We start from the raw sequence: 16,969 nt of genomic DNA on the forward strand, positions 1-16,969 counted from the left end.
CACCGATAAGAAGATGCCGAAAGTACTCATCTTCCTATACCCATCTCACCTTTCATGTGCTAGTATTAGGCCTTCTTACTTTTCTCATACAACGCCAGAAAGGTTTGATTTTCTGAATGACAAGAGATAAATTGAATATGCCTACATTTTCTATTAATAACTAGTATAACAATACATGCTTTTTGTTTAACAGTGCCTATTGTGTCCATAAAGCTCGTGCGATGGACCTACTATTGTACTTTCATAGATTTAATTAAAAAGACAAATTTTACCCTGAGATGATATATGCAAGATTCATTTTCAATGTTTCTGTGATAGTTTACATTACATAAATAGAATATCTAAACAAATACATTACATGACTTATTAAAAAGATGATGTATATTATTTGATCAGGAAATATGAGTTGGTACAGGAGAACAGAGTAATTTAATAAGTAGACTAAGCTACAGAGGGCGCTTTATATTCGGTTCCTTGACTGGTGTTTGATAGCGAAGTTCTAATTGCAAACTAATCTATTTTTTTTAAAAAGCTTATGTAATGGATTTGTTCAAGCCCGTAGCAGGGAGGTTCGTAGGGTTCGAAAGACACCCCCCTTTTTCCTGAAGTGCCCTTTTCAAACATAGACCATCAGTAAAAGTGCTAACTCATGACAACGTTTTGTCCAATTCTATACTGGCCAGCAGACAACTTACTTTCATAGACTAGGCCTAAATTTATTTGTTTTTCAGTTGCTTTCGCTTGCACTTGCCTCTTTTTGAGAAAAAATAACCCTCTGTAAAAAATCCTGTCTACAGGCTTGTTGTTCACTTAAGATCTACACGTAAACAGATTTGCTTAAGTTATGAAAACTGACAAAATCATCAGAAGGTTAAGATGATGTCTGTTTTTGCCAAGAACTTTTTGTAAACCTGTCTGATCAATTCAGTACTATACCCTTCTTTTTTGCTACCGCTATTAAGGGGACACTTTACCGTGAAACGAACTAGGGAAATGTTTAAACATTACGTATACGTGTATGCCTAGAATGCGTGTAGGCCTAGGCCTACCTTTCAAAGTTAAATTTGAATGATAAAACTCTTATGAGGTAGGCCTTGTTATCGTTTGGCTGACACTTACAACATGCGTGTTAACACGTGAGGTAATTTTAGAAAATCACTTCCATGCAACATTGGTATTACAACACATTTTGGTATTTAATCAAGTAAAGTAGGCCCTTACAGAATAAGTACCATGTAAGTGAGTGTTATGTGTTATCTGAATGTTGGATTAACAAATAGTATTTTGTAGCGTTATCATGTTATATATACAAAGAACATATTTATTTTATTTGCATATTTCATAATCTTACCACAGTTATGTGTGGGTGCGCAAATATTGCGGTGACGTCATATAGAAGTTAACCGATAAAAGGTACGTGAAAATATTTCGATTTTGTACATGAACATTTCGAAGTAGACGTGTAATATTAAATAATTAATAATTCCATAAGTCATTGCATCTAAATTATTATTTTTTTTTAATTATCAGCCTACACACGTAGGATGATAGGCCTATGTCTCTTTGGTCGGTACGTGGGTCGTGGTGGAGAGTAAAGCCGCCGTATACGTGTATTAACGTAACTAAAGCAAGATTGGTGGTTCACACTATAAAAAAAATCATGCCGCAACGCAAGTTAATGCTTGGTTCCTACTAGAGACGCAACGCAAGGACGTACGCGCAACGCAAGCGAGTTGACCAATGACAAGCCACTGTTTGAATAATCCATCGCTTGTGATTGGTCAAATCACTTACGTTGCCTTACGTCCTTGCGTTGCGTCGCTAGTGGGAACCAAGCTTTATGACACGCAACGTTATGTTCTTACGGTACTTTGTGTTGATACGTTGCGTCTACGTCCTTGCGTTGCGTCCTAGTGTGAACCAATTATTATGAGTATAATCGGGAAAAACCTTTAAACTTTATTTTCATGAAATCCGAAGACAAGCTAACTTTAATATCAACTCAATCAACTAGTCTCAACTTTAATATGAATACTGACCCTATAAACGGAGTGTGAATCGCGTGTTTTGTTAATTAAATCGAGTTGCTATGTATAGTTTAAATAAACAACGCCGGACGACTAAAACAACTATGTTATCTTGATTACACAAGGGTTTGTCTGGTTTTTTTGACCAAAGTCCAAACTTCAGAGAGAAAGTGATTTTCCGTAACTTTTGCATTCGTACTGGTCTTCTACTAACATCTACTTAGGCTAACATCATTTATAGTGACGCTCTTGCTGCAAGCTGAGGGTTGCGTGGCACTGGTCCTGAACTCTTAAAAGATATATAAAGTTATATGCAAGGATAAGATACATCTTTTAATACAGTAGGTATAATTTTTTTTTAATGAAATGATTTTGATATTTTTTCTCGATTAATTTAAATTATTCTAGCACATTTACAGACAAGTGTGAACATTAATTTAAAATGAATTACTTAGTAAAATGATATGCATTAGTAGTAGGTGTATGCAATGAAAAAAACTTATTACTGTATGTCGTTTGTCTGCGTGATGTGACGTGTATGAATGTTATCTCTAAATGATCTACCCGATACTCTGTGCTCTATCCACATAGTATACACTATTCGGCTAATGTAATAGGAATATTTGGTAATACAATATCTCATTTGCATCACAAGTGGTGCCTGTATCATATAAGGTTAGACTAAGGGTTAGGTTATGGTATACGATACTAGGAGATACATGTGAAACAAATTTGATGTTATTACCAAATCATGAGCAGCTCCCTCTATGTCATACGCTACCCTGGGTAACTCCGAGCATAATTGTTGAGATTATGCAATAAAATCAATATCGAAAGCGATATTAAACCATAAACGTGTACAGTACAGTATAGGAAAAACATCACATGATTAATTAACAATTAGTTTAATTATTAGTAATTAATGGTTGACGAGAAATATTCACAAGGAATGTACATGAACCGGTAAGTGATTAAGGTTTTTCGCATAATGAGGATTATGCATTTTACAATCTTATTATTTCATGAATCGATATATTTAAAATTAATTAAGATAGGTCTAGGCTATACATGTAGTGGGGAAGTGCAAAGTTTATGGGCGCCAAGTATCATAGGAGGACCCTTGTACGTAATGTAATTTTATAAAGGAGGCCATATAATGTTTATCATCTTCCAATCAATTCAACAATGTTCACATTGAGGAGGAGTTGGGTGGACGGGTGTGTTTAGGCGAGGAAGATTGGTAGACATAAAAGGTATACACACAAAGATACATACAGTAAGGCCTACTACATATATACAGTACATATGCAGTACTACGTTATTATCAATGAACTATATGACTACTATCAAAAGCATGTTAGTACTCAAGACGATATAAGGCTATTTAAACGGTAATCTGATGCTATTTAAACGGTAACATTTTGTCTAATTTATAAGTCTCTTTTCTGTAAATATGATAATGTATGACTTCATGCTATAGAGGTGAGAAATATAGTTACACAATGCATGTACCTATTAGCTTATACAGTACTTTGTTTTACAACGTAAAGCATCTCAGCGTTTTAGATCATATATATCTCCATGGTAATATTCAATAATCTTACTTCCAAGTAAAGGAGATGAATTTCTTCAATTCCACGGGGAATAACATCCTATGAAAAAACGCAGCATCGTGACCGTTAAATTAAACATATATAGCTATATAGGAGTGCATACCTTGGCGGAATATCTTACGGCAAACTATATTATTATAAGTAGGCTGTTTAAAATCAATAAAGTCGGCGTGTGATAGCAAACAACGGTTTGTTCGAATTTATGAATTTCCTTCAAAATATGTAAATATTTATCAATATTTTTCTAGTATAATCTATATAATTATCCTCGTCATCATGAATACAACACACTCGTGTCTTCCATCATGTCATAATCATTAAATCAAATCAATGAAATCGTTGTTATCGTATAAATTCAAAATATTACATTTCATTTTTCCTCCACGTTTACCACTTGCGTCTCTAGATAATAACATTATACTATAATATATACTGTAATATATACTATTTTATTTTAGGTGCGCTAGGAAGCAATTCCATCTGTTCATTATGTTAATTCCATTATTTTGATTATCAAATTTCACTCCTTGCCATATTTATCATTATCCCATTGGCAATAATTAAAATATCGAATAACAAAGATTCTATCAAATCTATAACCAATGTGTTATGTATGTCTAATTATTCAATCATGTTAATTAGTTAGATTTTATCAGATTATAATAAAGTAAATTTTGATTTTATTTTTTATATTTTTAAAACTTGTGAGCAGGACCTATACTCGTTACTCGAGAGTAACTTTCGTGCAACACTCGAGAAGCCGACCTTATTTTCTCCGTTCGCCTCTCTTCCAAAAAATCCTGGCTGTCATTCCGTGATTACGTAATTTTGTTTATCATTCTCAAGTATTGCGATGAACGATAATATACATATTATAACATAAAGTGGCTGGGAATCCTACCAGTAATATATTTTAATACAATGAAATGTTTAATCATTACGCAATATGAATAATTGTTGTGATTATTCCAGGGAGGCCGGCGGTTATTAATACATAATAAGGTAACACCTCTCAAAAGTCATGAGTTCAAGAGTTAGAGGTGATTAACAGGCTATATCGAAAGTTTGTTCTATATATCAGTAGGCCTAATCAATTCCAAATTCCGCATGTGATACGCGTTTAATGGGCCTAAAAATGGTAAATTTAAGTTGCTAAACTCAACCTGATATCTTATCTGTTACATTTTAGATTTCAACATTTAGGGGCTTGGGAGTGTTGGGTGATTGCCGCTTATCCGCCTCTAAAGAAATCGCAAATGCTCAAATCTAACTCAAAATAATATACAATACCAGGGAAGAGTGAAATTGCCTTCGATTCCCTGACAATATACAATAGTATTTGTCTGGACTAAAATTTATTTTATAATCATAATATAATAATGTCATTTTGTACGGTGTTAAAATGTTAAAAATAAAAACCTAGCTAACAGGTGGTCTACACAATGTACAGTCACAATCTGATTGCACAAAACAAAATACGTCATAATTATAATATTAATAGTACAGTACAAATAAAACTATACGCGGACCATTCAAGTGTGACGCGCTTTATTACCAACTAGAACTGATGAAGCAGAACGAACAAAAACATCGTTTTACCATTTTATATATTCAAACATCATTTCAATGCAAATTGTTTTGCTCATAAAGCAATACATTATGCGGGTTCCTTGGAGAACAGTTTAGTAAAACAACAACGTATCTCGCTTTACATTGCGTTCATTTTGCCATCTCAAAGCATACAATATCTTTGTCTTAATTCGTATGGTGTCATTATTTGTTATGCACACGGCGTTGGCAAAAAGCTTCTATCGCGGTTTATCTACGAGAAGTGATTCTCTACACACACGGTAAAGTATAATTATTTAATTGATTTGCCAAGGAAGAGTAAGAGAAAGCATATTATAGTAATTCAATCCATTTTATATGGATTTGTTATGCAATTGCGTTCATTTTGCCATCTCAAACCATAATTGTATGGTGTTGACGCGGCGTTGGCAAAAAGCTGCATTGACGGCCTGGACCACAGTGTGGTGGTGGTGGTGGTGGTTCTTTACACAAAAGGTAAAGTATATTATATTGTTTTGCCAAGAAGAGTAAGAGAAGGGCATATGATGTATTATTAATTCAATCTATTTTATTTAGGTTTGGTTAACAATGAAATATTTCAGTATACTAGTAATACATAGTATATATATATAATATCAATCCAAAGTCAAATTATTTAGACAAAACACAATTCCGTGGGCATCAGTGGCTGGATCTCAATGGAAAAATAAAGTAAAAAAGTACTAATCTTTAATTACCTATGTATTAATTAATTTTATATTATCTTATAATGTTTTGTCTTTCTGAATTTATAACGAGTACCGGTAGTACAGATTAAAAATTGTCTTCAAATCGTGTTTTCGTAGAAGGTTGTGTAAATAACAATTGTAGGCATATTATTGTTTGACTGTTTTTAAAAATAGTGTACATCTTGTTACGGCGGTTAGAACCATCAACAAATATTGAAATAGCAGTCAATTGTTGGCATTCATTGAAAAGGAAATAGAAAGTAACTATACTTCTACGGACAATTACTTAAACCTCATAAGGTAACCAATGAGGTCATTGTAAACAACACTATCTTTTGTTCAAAACTACTTAAAAAAATAAATTAATTCAAAACAAGATCATAAACATCACTGTAGTAATAAGTTTAATTTAATTAAATTTAACCGAATAACAAACAAGTCTGATTGTGGATTGTGACTAACTGAATCACAATTTTGTTCCAAGTACGCAACGCAAGGACGTACACGCAACGCAATGACGTACACGCAACGCAAGGACGTACACGCAACGCAAGGACGTACACGCAACGCAATGACGTACACGCAACGCAATGACGTACACGCAACGCAATGACGTACACGCAACGCATTGACGTACACGCAATGCAAGTAATTGAACCAATCACAACTTAAGCGACAGATCAAACTAAAACGGTTCATATTTGAGGTTGGGGGAGGGGCTGTGGGGGATTCACGTTACGATACGCTTCCAGATCTTCTTGACATGGATGAAGGAGAATGAAATGGAATATTAACACGAAGAATAACCACCTTGTTCCTATATTGAGAAGTGCCTAACGATTTAGGTTCAAACCAAACTAATGGATTGTTTGAGAGCATTGAAAATGGCGCGAAGAATCTAAACATACATGTTTGAAATATCTTGTGTACGGATAGAAACAAACGAATAAACACATAATCGACTTAAAAGACGCAAATAATATAAGAAAACAAACGTTTAAAACATTTCAATCCACTTCAAATACATGTAGTACTCGCATAACATTCCACTTACACGTTAGTATCAATAAGTTTGATAAAAGCTTTGCATCAAGCGTTTTTGAAGATGAGATATAACATTATCTGTATTTGCTAATTGCGGAACTCAAATACCTAAACTGTGTTCTACCTATGTACACTATTAGATACAGATCACACGTAGGCGTTGGTAAATCCGTTGTAAAACCAATATGACATCTCAATTGCTGAACAAATATTGATACAGTTTTATTTGTAGATGATTAATGTTACAGGAAATTACAGTAAACGGGGGGAAATGCTTGTATTATTTGGTGGTACAATCATACAATAAACAAGTCATTTTTTCTAAGGTAGGCTCGGAATTCCACCACACAACTCATTATCAAACTTCCCGTAGCTTCCCGCTTTTATAGCTTAAAACTACGGCTACCATTAACTAGTTAGTGTTCAAAGTACATTATTTAGACTTTCGTTGTTGACGATACGACGGTGATATTATAATAATAATATTTTAAGTTAAAATCAGCATGGCTTGTTAATTGAAATTAAAAAAGGGTATTGCAGACTTATTTTGATTTCTTATTTTATTTTTAGATTTTAAAGTTTGATAAAGAAAGAAAATAACGATGTCGAAGAAAGATGATTTGAAAAAGTTCCAGAAAGAGTCGCTAGAGGCTCACAATGATTATCGTGCAGCACATGGAACTCCTAAGCTGAAACTGGCAGACGACTTGAACAAGATCGCCCAGGCCTACGCCGATCAACTGGCAAAGACAGACAGCTTTAGGCATAGCAAAAGGGATGGCCTAGGAGAAAATCTTGCTATGCATTTTTCCTCTGCGAGTACAAACTATTCAGGTACAGTAGATAGAGTTATGATATATTAGGCCTAAACGAAATTAACGTATGAACGTAGCTCAACTTCAGTATGAACGTAGCTCAACGGAGTGTGTGAACATAGCTCAACGGACAGTGTGAACATAGGTCAATGGTCAGTGTGAACGTATTTAACGCTTATTCTCTTGTGTTATAGGTGGAGAAGCAACGCAACAATGGTACAGTGAAATCGAAAAATATAACTTTGATCGTTGTGGATTTACACCCGGTACAGGTATGTTAGTAGATTACAGAGGGCGAGATCTTAATAACTATAACAATAGCATAAGCATAGCAATACATTACTGTATTATATTTCTATTGTAAGATATGGCTACAGTAAGTAGACCTAGTGACAGCCGTCAATCTGGTAAGATCAGATAATAAATATATACTTAAAATAATAATAATTATAATAAACATAATAGGATAATACGATCTAATTTGGAAATGATAAAAATGAGATGTGAGAATGGGAAAAATCTGCCCAAGATTCGAACTCGGACCCTTCTGCTTAAAATGCAGATCTCTTAACCATTAGATCACTGGGCGGATTAGAATTTGTTCTGTTCTTGTTAAATAATATACTATCTAAATCATATCTCTTTTATAGGCCATTTTACTCAAGTTATATGGGCAGACACTAAAGAGTTGGGCGTCGGTAAAGCGATTACAAAAAGTGGTAAAGTTTTAGCAGTAGCGAACTACAGACCAGCGGGAAATATGCTAAGTAAATTCAAAGAGAATGTTCCGCCTCTTAAAAAAGGTCGCAGTGTTGATTTGACAAAGCACAGCTGTACACGAAGAAGTTCCTCCAGCAGTAGCAGTGATGAGGATGATGAACAGAAATCAAAGAAAAGGGTAAAACATTAAATTTTAAGTTTTGCAACTGAAATCTACACTAGAAATCTCTACCAAACTTTTGTCTTAACTCCGAGTTTGACCTTGTTTGGAAAAGTTCTACACTAGAAAAATTAAGGCCTACCAAACTTTTGTTTACAAACTCTGATTTGGAGAAGTTCTACAAACTAACCTTACAAAACTTCTACACTTACTCTACTTTTTTTTTGCCACTGTTTGGAGAAGTTTACCAAACTTTTTTTTTGCAAAGTCCGAGTTTTCAACAGTTTGGAGAAGTTCTACACTAAAACACTTTACCAAACTTTTGATTACAAACTCTGAGTTTGCCACAGTTAAGTTCTACACTAGAAAACTTTATAACCATTTGTCAACTGGTATTAAAATAATGATAAAGTGAGTCTATATGATGTTCATCTAGACCACATAAATATTAATGAGAAGCGGTCCCACGGGGATAAGTAGTAGTTCTAAGAGCGCACTTTTCAAAACATGTGCTGTATATTACAAAGAAAACTTATTCACAATACCGTAATTGTAAAGTGATTTTACCGCTAGGCCTAACAATTGGTATGATTTCATTTCCTCAAAACACGACGTAATTATCAAGGTTAAGGCTACAAAACGGAAGTTCAAATGTCGATGTGTGTGTGAGGCAACTACTCTAATCGAAATACAATAAATGCATTGAACTGAAGTTATTTAGTAGCATATAAAACAACCAAGGGGATTATTTTGGAGGCTTGCATCATCACTATCTGAAATAGAGTAGTTACGAGCTATTGCCACCTCAGAGTTACTAGTTTAATCGGCCTACTGAGAAATAGTCAAGTTAATTGAAAAGCTACATTGTTTCGGTTGACGTGGCTCTGAAAGGCCTAGCTGTAAACCTATTACAATGACTTGTTAAAATGTAGTGCAATAGCGATACTACTACAGGCACTTAATAATCAAGTCAATATGAGTTATTATAACTATGCTATTACTTCTCAGTTGGGGCTGTTCAAGAAGAAGGAGAAGGATGCAAACTCGACAGACATCTCTAAATCAGATGTTAAGAAGTTTCAGAAAGAGATGCTAGCGGCCCATAACAAACACCGCGAGAAGCATGGTGTTCCACTGCTGAAGCTTTCCGACGAAGTGTGTAAAGATGCACAAAGGCACGCTGAGAAGTTGGCGAAAACCGGACATCTGGAACACAGTAACAATCACGAGTACGGAGAGAATGTAGGGATGCACTATTCGTCTGCTACTACCGAATATTCAGGTAAAGCCTTTCTTGTATGTTGGCCTACTTTTTTGTTTAAAGGAGTTGGAGTTTTTCCTGCTGTCAATAAGTCTACATTCAGAGGGTAGGCCTATCCAAAATTCACTCAAATTTAACTAAATGTGTTCGAGTAGGCCTACCTATACTCAGGAATATATCTCTGTTTCTGCACTTTGGTAGGCCTATATGCTTACAGCAGACGTCGTTTGAAAAACGATTTGCACTAAACCATGTGTTAAACCTTTCGCTTTTCTCTGTCCAAACGATTTAGTATACGCTTTGGTGATTCTAAATAGTATGTATTGATCTTAAATTCAATTTCCACTTGAAAGCATTCAATGGACAGTATTGTTTCTCGTAGCATGTATAACCAACCAGTACGTTTGTCGATGGTATAACAAAGCCCCACTGCTTTAGGACAGCACCTATCGAAATGTTCAGGTTTTTTAAGAGCGATGGGCCTATTAGAAATACTGTACTAATCAATTACAGATTAATTGTTAATAATAATTAACAAGTATGTAGTTAAATTGTATAAAGAATATGCCCTTGATAGAGCAATTACATGATCCATAATTAAATATCCGTGTCATTGATATTCTGGAATATACTAAATAATCATTATTATTACGCCATATTGTGCATAAGTAAAGAAGATTCGTCTTTATATTGTATGCTAACCAGTGAAATTAAGAGTGTAATTTCACTCTTTCCTGGCTAAACTGACCAACTATAAATGAATGTTGCGGTACGAATAGCAATAAGTTCCTCACGAAACGGTTGTTTTTCTTTTTATTTATCAATAGGCCTATTGATAATTTGTATTTTTGTCCATTCATCAGGCACAGAAGCTACAAACCAATGGTACAGTGAAGTTAGCAAATACGATTTCTGTGATCCAAGGTTCAAGTCCGGAATAGGTACTTTATTATTCATCAATAATAATAACACAAACAACAATTGTAAAATTGCAAGATTGGCGAGAGCGAAACAATTTACTCTCTCTCTGTTCACTATCGCATAATTGTTTACTTGTATAGTTTCATGTGTATCAATTTTAGCAATATTACGACTATACGACCCTTTTGGAGAATATATTATTATTTTTTCCTAACAAATAAAGACTGTTCCCAATAAAAACGTATTCTATTTTAAATTGCTCAGAGATGAACAGTAGTTTCACAAAACGGCTTGAGTTACATTGACCTTGTGTCAACTTTTACGATGTCAATACCGAAAACGTTTTTTACCTCGGGCAACTTTGATAATAAATAATTACGTTTTTATGTACAATCAATTTACATTCCTGTTATTTAAATTTAAATTACATGTTTATTTTAGGTCACTTTACTCAAGTTGTTTGGAAAGGTTCTAAAGAACTCGGCGTTGGCAAAGCCATCACTAAAGACGGTAAAGTTATCTTCGTAGCGAACTACAAACCACCAGGCAACATGAGTGGGGACTTCGACAAAAACGTCTTTCCAGAGGGACACAAGCCAAGTAAAGACGATGATAAAGAAAAGAAGGTATACTTTATTAGTAAATATTTTTCTTGTTGATTATACAGATATGAATATTCTCATTCATCCAGGTAGTATTAATTTTAGAAAGATACAATCTAATCCACTGGACTCACTTGTTTAGCAAACAACAGCGACGTTTCGTGACCTATACTTTATTTTCCTTCCATTTATACTGCCTGGAAATCGATGTATTTTTCGTTTCGTTCGTTCTAAGTATTTGGTATATATCCGATCAATACATATAACATTGTGATTGTAACTATCCGTTTATCATATTTTAAAGGGATTGTTTCGAAAGGGTGATTCGTTGTCGAAATCCGACATCAAGGAGTTCCAGCAAGACGCCCTGGAAACTCACAATGAGTACCGGGTAAAACACGGTGTTCCTAGGCTGACAGCCAGTGACGAGTTGAACAAGCACTCACAGAAGTGGGCTGAGCATTTAGCCAAGACTGGAAAGTTTGAACATAGTGACCAACGAAAGTATGGCGAAAATATCGCAATGCATTACTCATCGGAATCTACAGAATACTCTGGTATATTATTTTAAAACTATTACATTATTTTACTATTTTATTTCATGAACATAGGATTTGTAAACAAGGCCATATACATGCAATCGTGTGCTCACATTCACATTAGTGTTTACCGACCGACCAACCAAGCTGTAGAGCTGTAGATTCGCGTTTGCACGCAACTAAAAAACAGCTGTGTAGGCCTATACTATGTACTATTATTCTCAGGTAAAGCTTGTTTCCCACTAGGATGCAACGCAAGGACGTAAACGCAACGAAAGCGAGTTGACCAATCAAAAGCGACTGTTCGAATAATCCATCGCTTTTCGTTGCATTTGTTGCGTTGCATTTACGTTCTTGCGTTGCGTCCTAGTGGGAACCAAGCTTAAGTGCAAAGGTACGAAGTAACGACATCAAATTAAATGTATTCGTACTTTATTTACAACGATGGCCTGTTACAAATGCATAGCATTCACAGATTCACTGGTACCAGCAATGGACGATGAAAACACGTCTATACTTCTGCATACATTACAAAATCATTATAAATGAATTATGCATAAAGAAAAGTAACTATACCGTCATCACAATATGGTATTATGATAAAGTTCAACAAACACAAGAGAGAAATTTTATTATTAATAACATTAATAGTAATAACAGACCAGCCTGTTTCAATCATGGATATAATGCACTAATGTTAGATAGACTGTGTGCATATACCATTAACAAAACTATATGGTTCATTATATTCCTCAGGTAAAGAGGCGTCTGACCATTGGTATAGTGAACTTAGAAATTACGACTTTAAAAAGCCCGCTTTCTCACAAGGAACAGGTACGTTTGGCTTTAGCTTCATACACGAAACAGTAATTTAAAATCAGTAGGCCTACAAAAACATTTTATAACGTCCTGAAATCAAGCACACAAAAGAATCACCCAACAAACGGATCTACAAAATACACTACTTGACAACAGATTAGTGGACTGTCCATTTTATGCAGACAGACTGACCAACAACTTCGATGAACAAAAATAACCAAACCCACAACAAGACACTTACAAATTTATACATTTTACTTATTAGGCCATTTCTCACAAATGGTTTGGAAAAACTCGACGCAGTTTGGTATCGGTAAGGCAATCACCAAAGACAAGCGCGTTGTGGTGGTTGCGTCATACGAACCAGCAGGCAACTACATCGGTCAGTTTCCAGACAACGTTTTCAAACGAAATGATGGATACGTACCGCCAAAACCAGAAGGTGTTAAAGAACTTAAAATAGTGAAACCTGTGGATGATTGCAAGGTACGTAAATACAGCATCTCATGTGTATCACATGTGATGCCTGTATCATGTATTGTAAGGTTAGATCATCGGTTAGGTTATAGTCTGTAGGCGATACATGTGAAGCACATGTGAGGTCGTATCGTGGTTTTTCCTATGATACTGGACAATTTTAGATACAGTACAATCGGCAATATAATGGGTGTGTTAGGCTTTATTTTCAATAAGTACATTTTCCTATTTCTGACAATACGTATGTCCCATTATCGAAAGTTAGCAATTATATAAGCCTAGAACTTCAATTTTACCAATTGGCCGGCATAATGCTCTATTTATTTACCTTGCGTACGTTTTTGAATACAATTTTTCAAAAGGTAACAATGATTTCTCGAGGGATGTGAAACAATACGTCAACCTCAGATCCACATTGAGCATGTTACGCGCATGCGCTAATGCACAACTTCCCCACGTTAAATCTAATGTAATTATCATGTACATTCAAATATAACTGGGACAGCAGAATACAATTAATGCTAAAATCAATATTAAGGCCTTGCTATCAAATCGCCTTACTGTTGCACATGCGCAGAGCCATTAGTACGCATAAGATAGCGTTAAAGCAGACGACTGGTCGTTGTAAACAAAACTGTGCATCATCATTCGGTTAAGTATTAATCTATGTCCATTTTCACCGAACGTAAGTATCTAAATAGAGATTACGTTTTCGTATCACTTCAATGTACTGTAAGAAAAAATACGCGGGAAATCGTCATAGAATGTCTATATTTTGTAGTCTGCTCGTCTTCGGTCATTGTACATTGTCCGGTTTATCTTCGTTATGGTTAATTAACATTTATTGTGGCTAGGCGTTAATGTCATGTTATAAATATAACAGTACGATGCGCTTTGATGATTATTGGGCCTATCTCACATTCATTTCATTCCTTATATAATGAATGATATTATAATTTGCGTTGTATTTTCCTATTAAGTGTGATTTGTAATTTTCGTTATAGTGTTTTGTTCTTCCCATAAACTGGACACATTTGTGATGGTCCGAATTGATCCCCTACTTTGAGACACCCCTATTCAGGGGACAGGCCAACAAATCCTATACTTTACCGTGAAACACAATAATGTGTGCCTTAATGTGTAAGCGATTTTCAATTTTGTCACAATCTTGTTGATAAGCAATAACACATTTCTGCAATTATTTATCTACAGATGCAAGCTAAAGACTTCAAAACGGTACCTAACGACTTGAAAACCTTCAGAAAAGATGCATTGAATTCCCACAATGCATATCGATCCACCCACAAGGCACCGGCTCTGAAAGAATCGTCCGAACTAACGAAGATGGCACAAGAGTGGGCCGAGCATTTGGCTACGAACGGACTATTTGAGCATCGCGACAGCTCGGATACTGGAGAAAACATCGCAATGCATTATTCATCCGCCAGCACTAGTTTTTCAGGTTTGTTGGCCCAAAATTTAGTTTGTTGAAAGAGAAGTAGTACTGCTAATGTTTTTACTCAGTTAAGTACATCAGGCCTAGGCCTACAGATCACATTAAACAATTTTCCAATTTGATATTAGAGCGAATTAGTCACTGTAGGCCTACATTTGACTAAAGTGACAAACACTAACTTTTCACTGCCATTTGATCACAAAATTTACAATTACCTTTACGTCAATATTCATCTTTAATCATGTTTTATAATTAATTAATTGATACAGGCAAAGAAGCTACTGACATGTGGTATAGTGAAGTCAGTAAGCACGACTTTAGTCAACAGTTTCAGCCGGGTACAGGTAGGTAACACATACTGTGATAATTTGACTATTGATTTTACAATGGAGTCTCCCAAAAATACCGTCCACCCGGAAAACTGAATCCCAAAATCACTCATACTCTTACAATATAACAGACCCTATGAATTGTGTTATTATGCTGTGATCTTGTGCAAATAAAATGGCGCCACCTACGTTAAACAAAGTTTCCAAACTTTTCAAATTAAAGCAAAGCTAAAACGGAAACTAAATGGTTTTTTTTAAACTGCAGTGTTCGAAATGCTATACACTTATTAAACATTTAAAATCGTTCATTCACAACAATGAACGTAACGTCACATATTTTAATAGGTTATAAGAGCTGACGTCAATTTTTAATGCTTTTAATTATGTATTTCCTTACAGGACATTTCACGCAAGTTGTGTGGAAGGGATCAAAAGAGTTCGGAATCGGAAAAGCTATTACTAAAGAAGGCAAGGTAATAATAGTGGGCAATTACAGACCCCCGGGTAATATGATGTCAAAGTTCAATGAAAATGTTTTTAAAGGGAAGTAAAATAATATTCGGTTTTTAGGGACGCGGAGAGATATCTATCACAACTTTATTGGTGCGTGTGAGCATATAAAAACATTGTTTCATGCCTGTGCATGCAATATAGTCCCTATTAGGAAAAGAAGAAACATTGATGCTATGTAACTATATATAGTATAATTTAATTTAAATATGAAAAAAGTTATGGTTTTGTTAAATGTAAGAAATACAATATTTTAAAATGATTATCAATGTTTTACTAATAAAATAACAGTTTTAATATTTCGAATTGTATTAGGTCAAACAATCAGGAAAACACAGGCATAATCACAGTACTTTTAATTCAATCTTCATTGTAATTGTGATATGTAATATGAATCTTTTGTAACGATCTCTTCCTATTCTCTATAAATATAAGAATGCATTTACAGTGTTTTGAATTGAACATAATTATATTCCAAATTAACCTACCTCAATAAATCTAAATCAGGTGCATGCTATCTTCTTGTTGGAAAACATACAATTAGGTCTACCGTTACAAAATGTTAATACCATTTCTTCCATGGTAGTTGTACTCATTTTCTCGTCTGCGCCAGTGTAAGCGATTGACCAATCACAAGCGCTGACTCAATTGGTTTCTCTAAGAGTCGGCGCTTGTGGTAGGTCGAATTGATCACTTAATTTACAGTAGACTCATTGATTTACTCCAAAACATTATTTATAATACAGTAATGGTATTTATTAATACAGCATTTCTTTCAAAAATTAAGATTAAATACGTATAAACATGCTCGGTGTAATTAAGGATACGTTGTTGATATAAAATTTGTGGTACACTACGTATATATTAGTTCTGAAAAGATCTCAGGAGTGAGAATAAATTTTCACTCCTGAGGACGATCAAAGCATATTGATTGAAACGTCGAGAAACTCAACAGTTCGTCAGAACTTTATATCAACATTTGATTTCGCCATGCAAACCTTCAAACAATATATTAAGGATACGTTCTAGTATATAATGTTCCATCGATTATTTTACCATTCAGCTTACTTCATACATTCAGTAATTATGTTAAATTTTAGTTAATTTGATTATTATTATTATAAATAAAACGGCTAATTTCATTTAAATTTGTAAAAACATATATTAAACTTGTGCTAATAATGTTAATTTTAAGAAAGGATTTTGTTTAATTTTACAAATTTGTTTTTTTTATATAGATAAGAATGGTGTTCTTTCAAAACATTCGCTATGTGAATATATTAATTAATTTAAATATTATTTAATGTAAATTTGAAGTTGATAAAATGATTAAGCATTCCATCTTGTGCAATGATTGAATATAAAACAAAATATTCATT

The 16,969-nt window shown here is 34.4% G+C and overlaps 1 protein-coding gene across 3 annotated transcripts; it reads left to right on the forward strand.

Moving 5' to 3' along the window:
* The first annotated feature begins 2,907 nt into the window (after positions 1-2,907).
* On the forward strand, positions 2,908-16,679 carry LOC144838730 (uncharacterized). Of its 3 annotated transcripts, none has more exons than XM_078694189.1 (13): positions 2,908-2,990; positions 7,552-7,815; positions 7,991-8,068; positions 8,447-8,694; positions 9,685-9,958; positions 10,801-10,878; positions 11,300-11,484; positions 11,765-12,017; positions 12,756-12,833; positions 13,084-13,304; positions 14,508-14,757; positions 15,021-15,095; positions 15,480-16,679. In XM_078694189.1, the coding sequence occupies exons 2-13, from the start codon at positions 7,584-7,586 to the stop codon at positions 15,629-15,631; spliced, it is 2,124 nt and encodes a 707-aa protein (XP_078550315.1). In that variant the 5' UTR covers positions 2,908-2,990; positions 7,552-7,583; the 3' UTR covers positions 15,632-16,679. The 3 variants fall into 3 exon arrangements, with proteins under 3 accessions (XP_078550315.1, XP_078550314.1, XP_078550316.1); XM_078694188.1 differs by lacking the exon at positions 2,908-2,990 and adding an exon at positions 5,439-5,490; XM_078694190.1 differs by lacking the exon at positions 2,908-2,990 and adding an exon at positions 7,379-7,396.
* The last annotated feature ends 290 nt before the right edge of the window (positions 16,680-16,969 follow it).

This window comes from Antedon bifida, chromosome 3 (genome assembly GCF_963402885.1).
Source record: "Antedon bifida chromosome 3, ecAntBifi1.1, whole genome shotgun sequence".
Lineage (NCBI taxonomy): Eukaryota > Metazoa > Echinodermata > Crinoidea > Comatulida > Antedonidae > Antedon > Antedon bifida.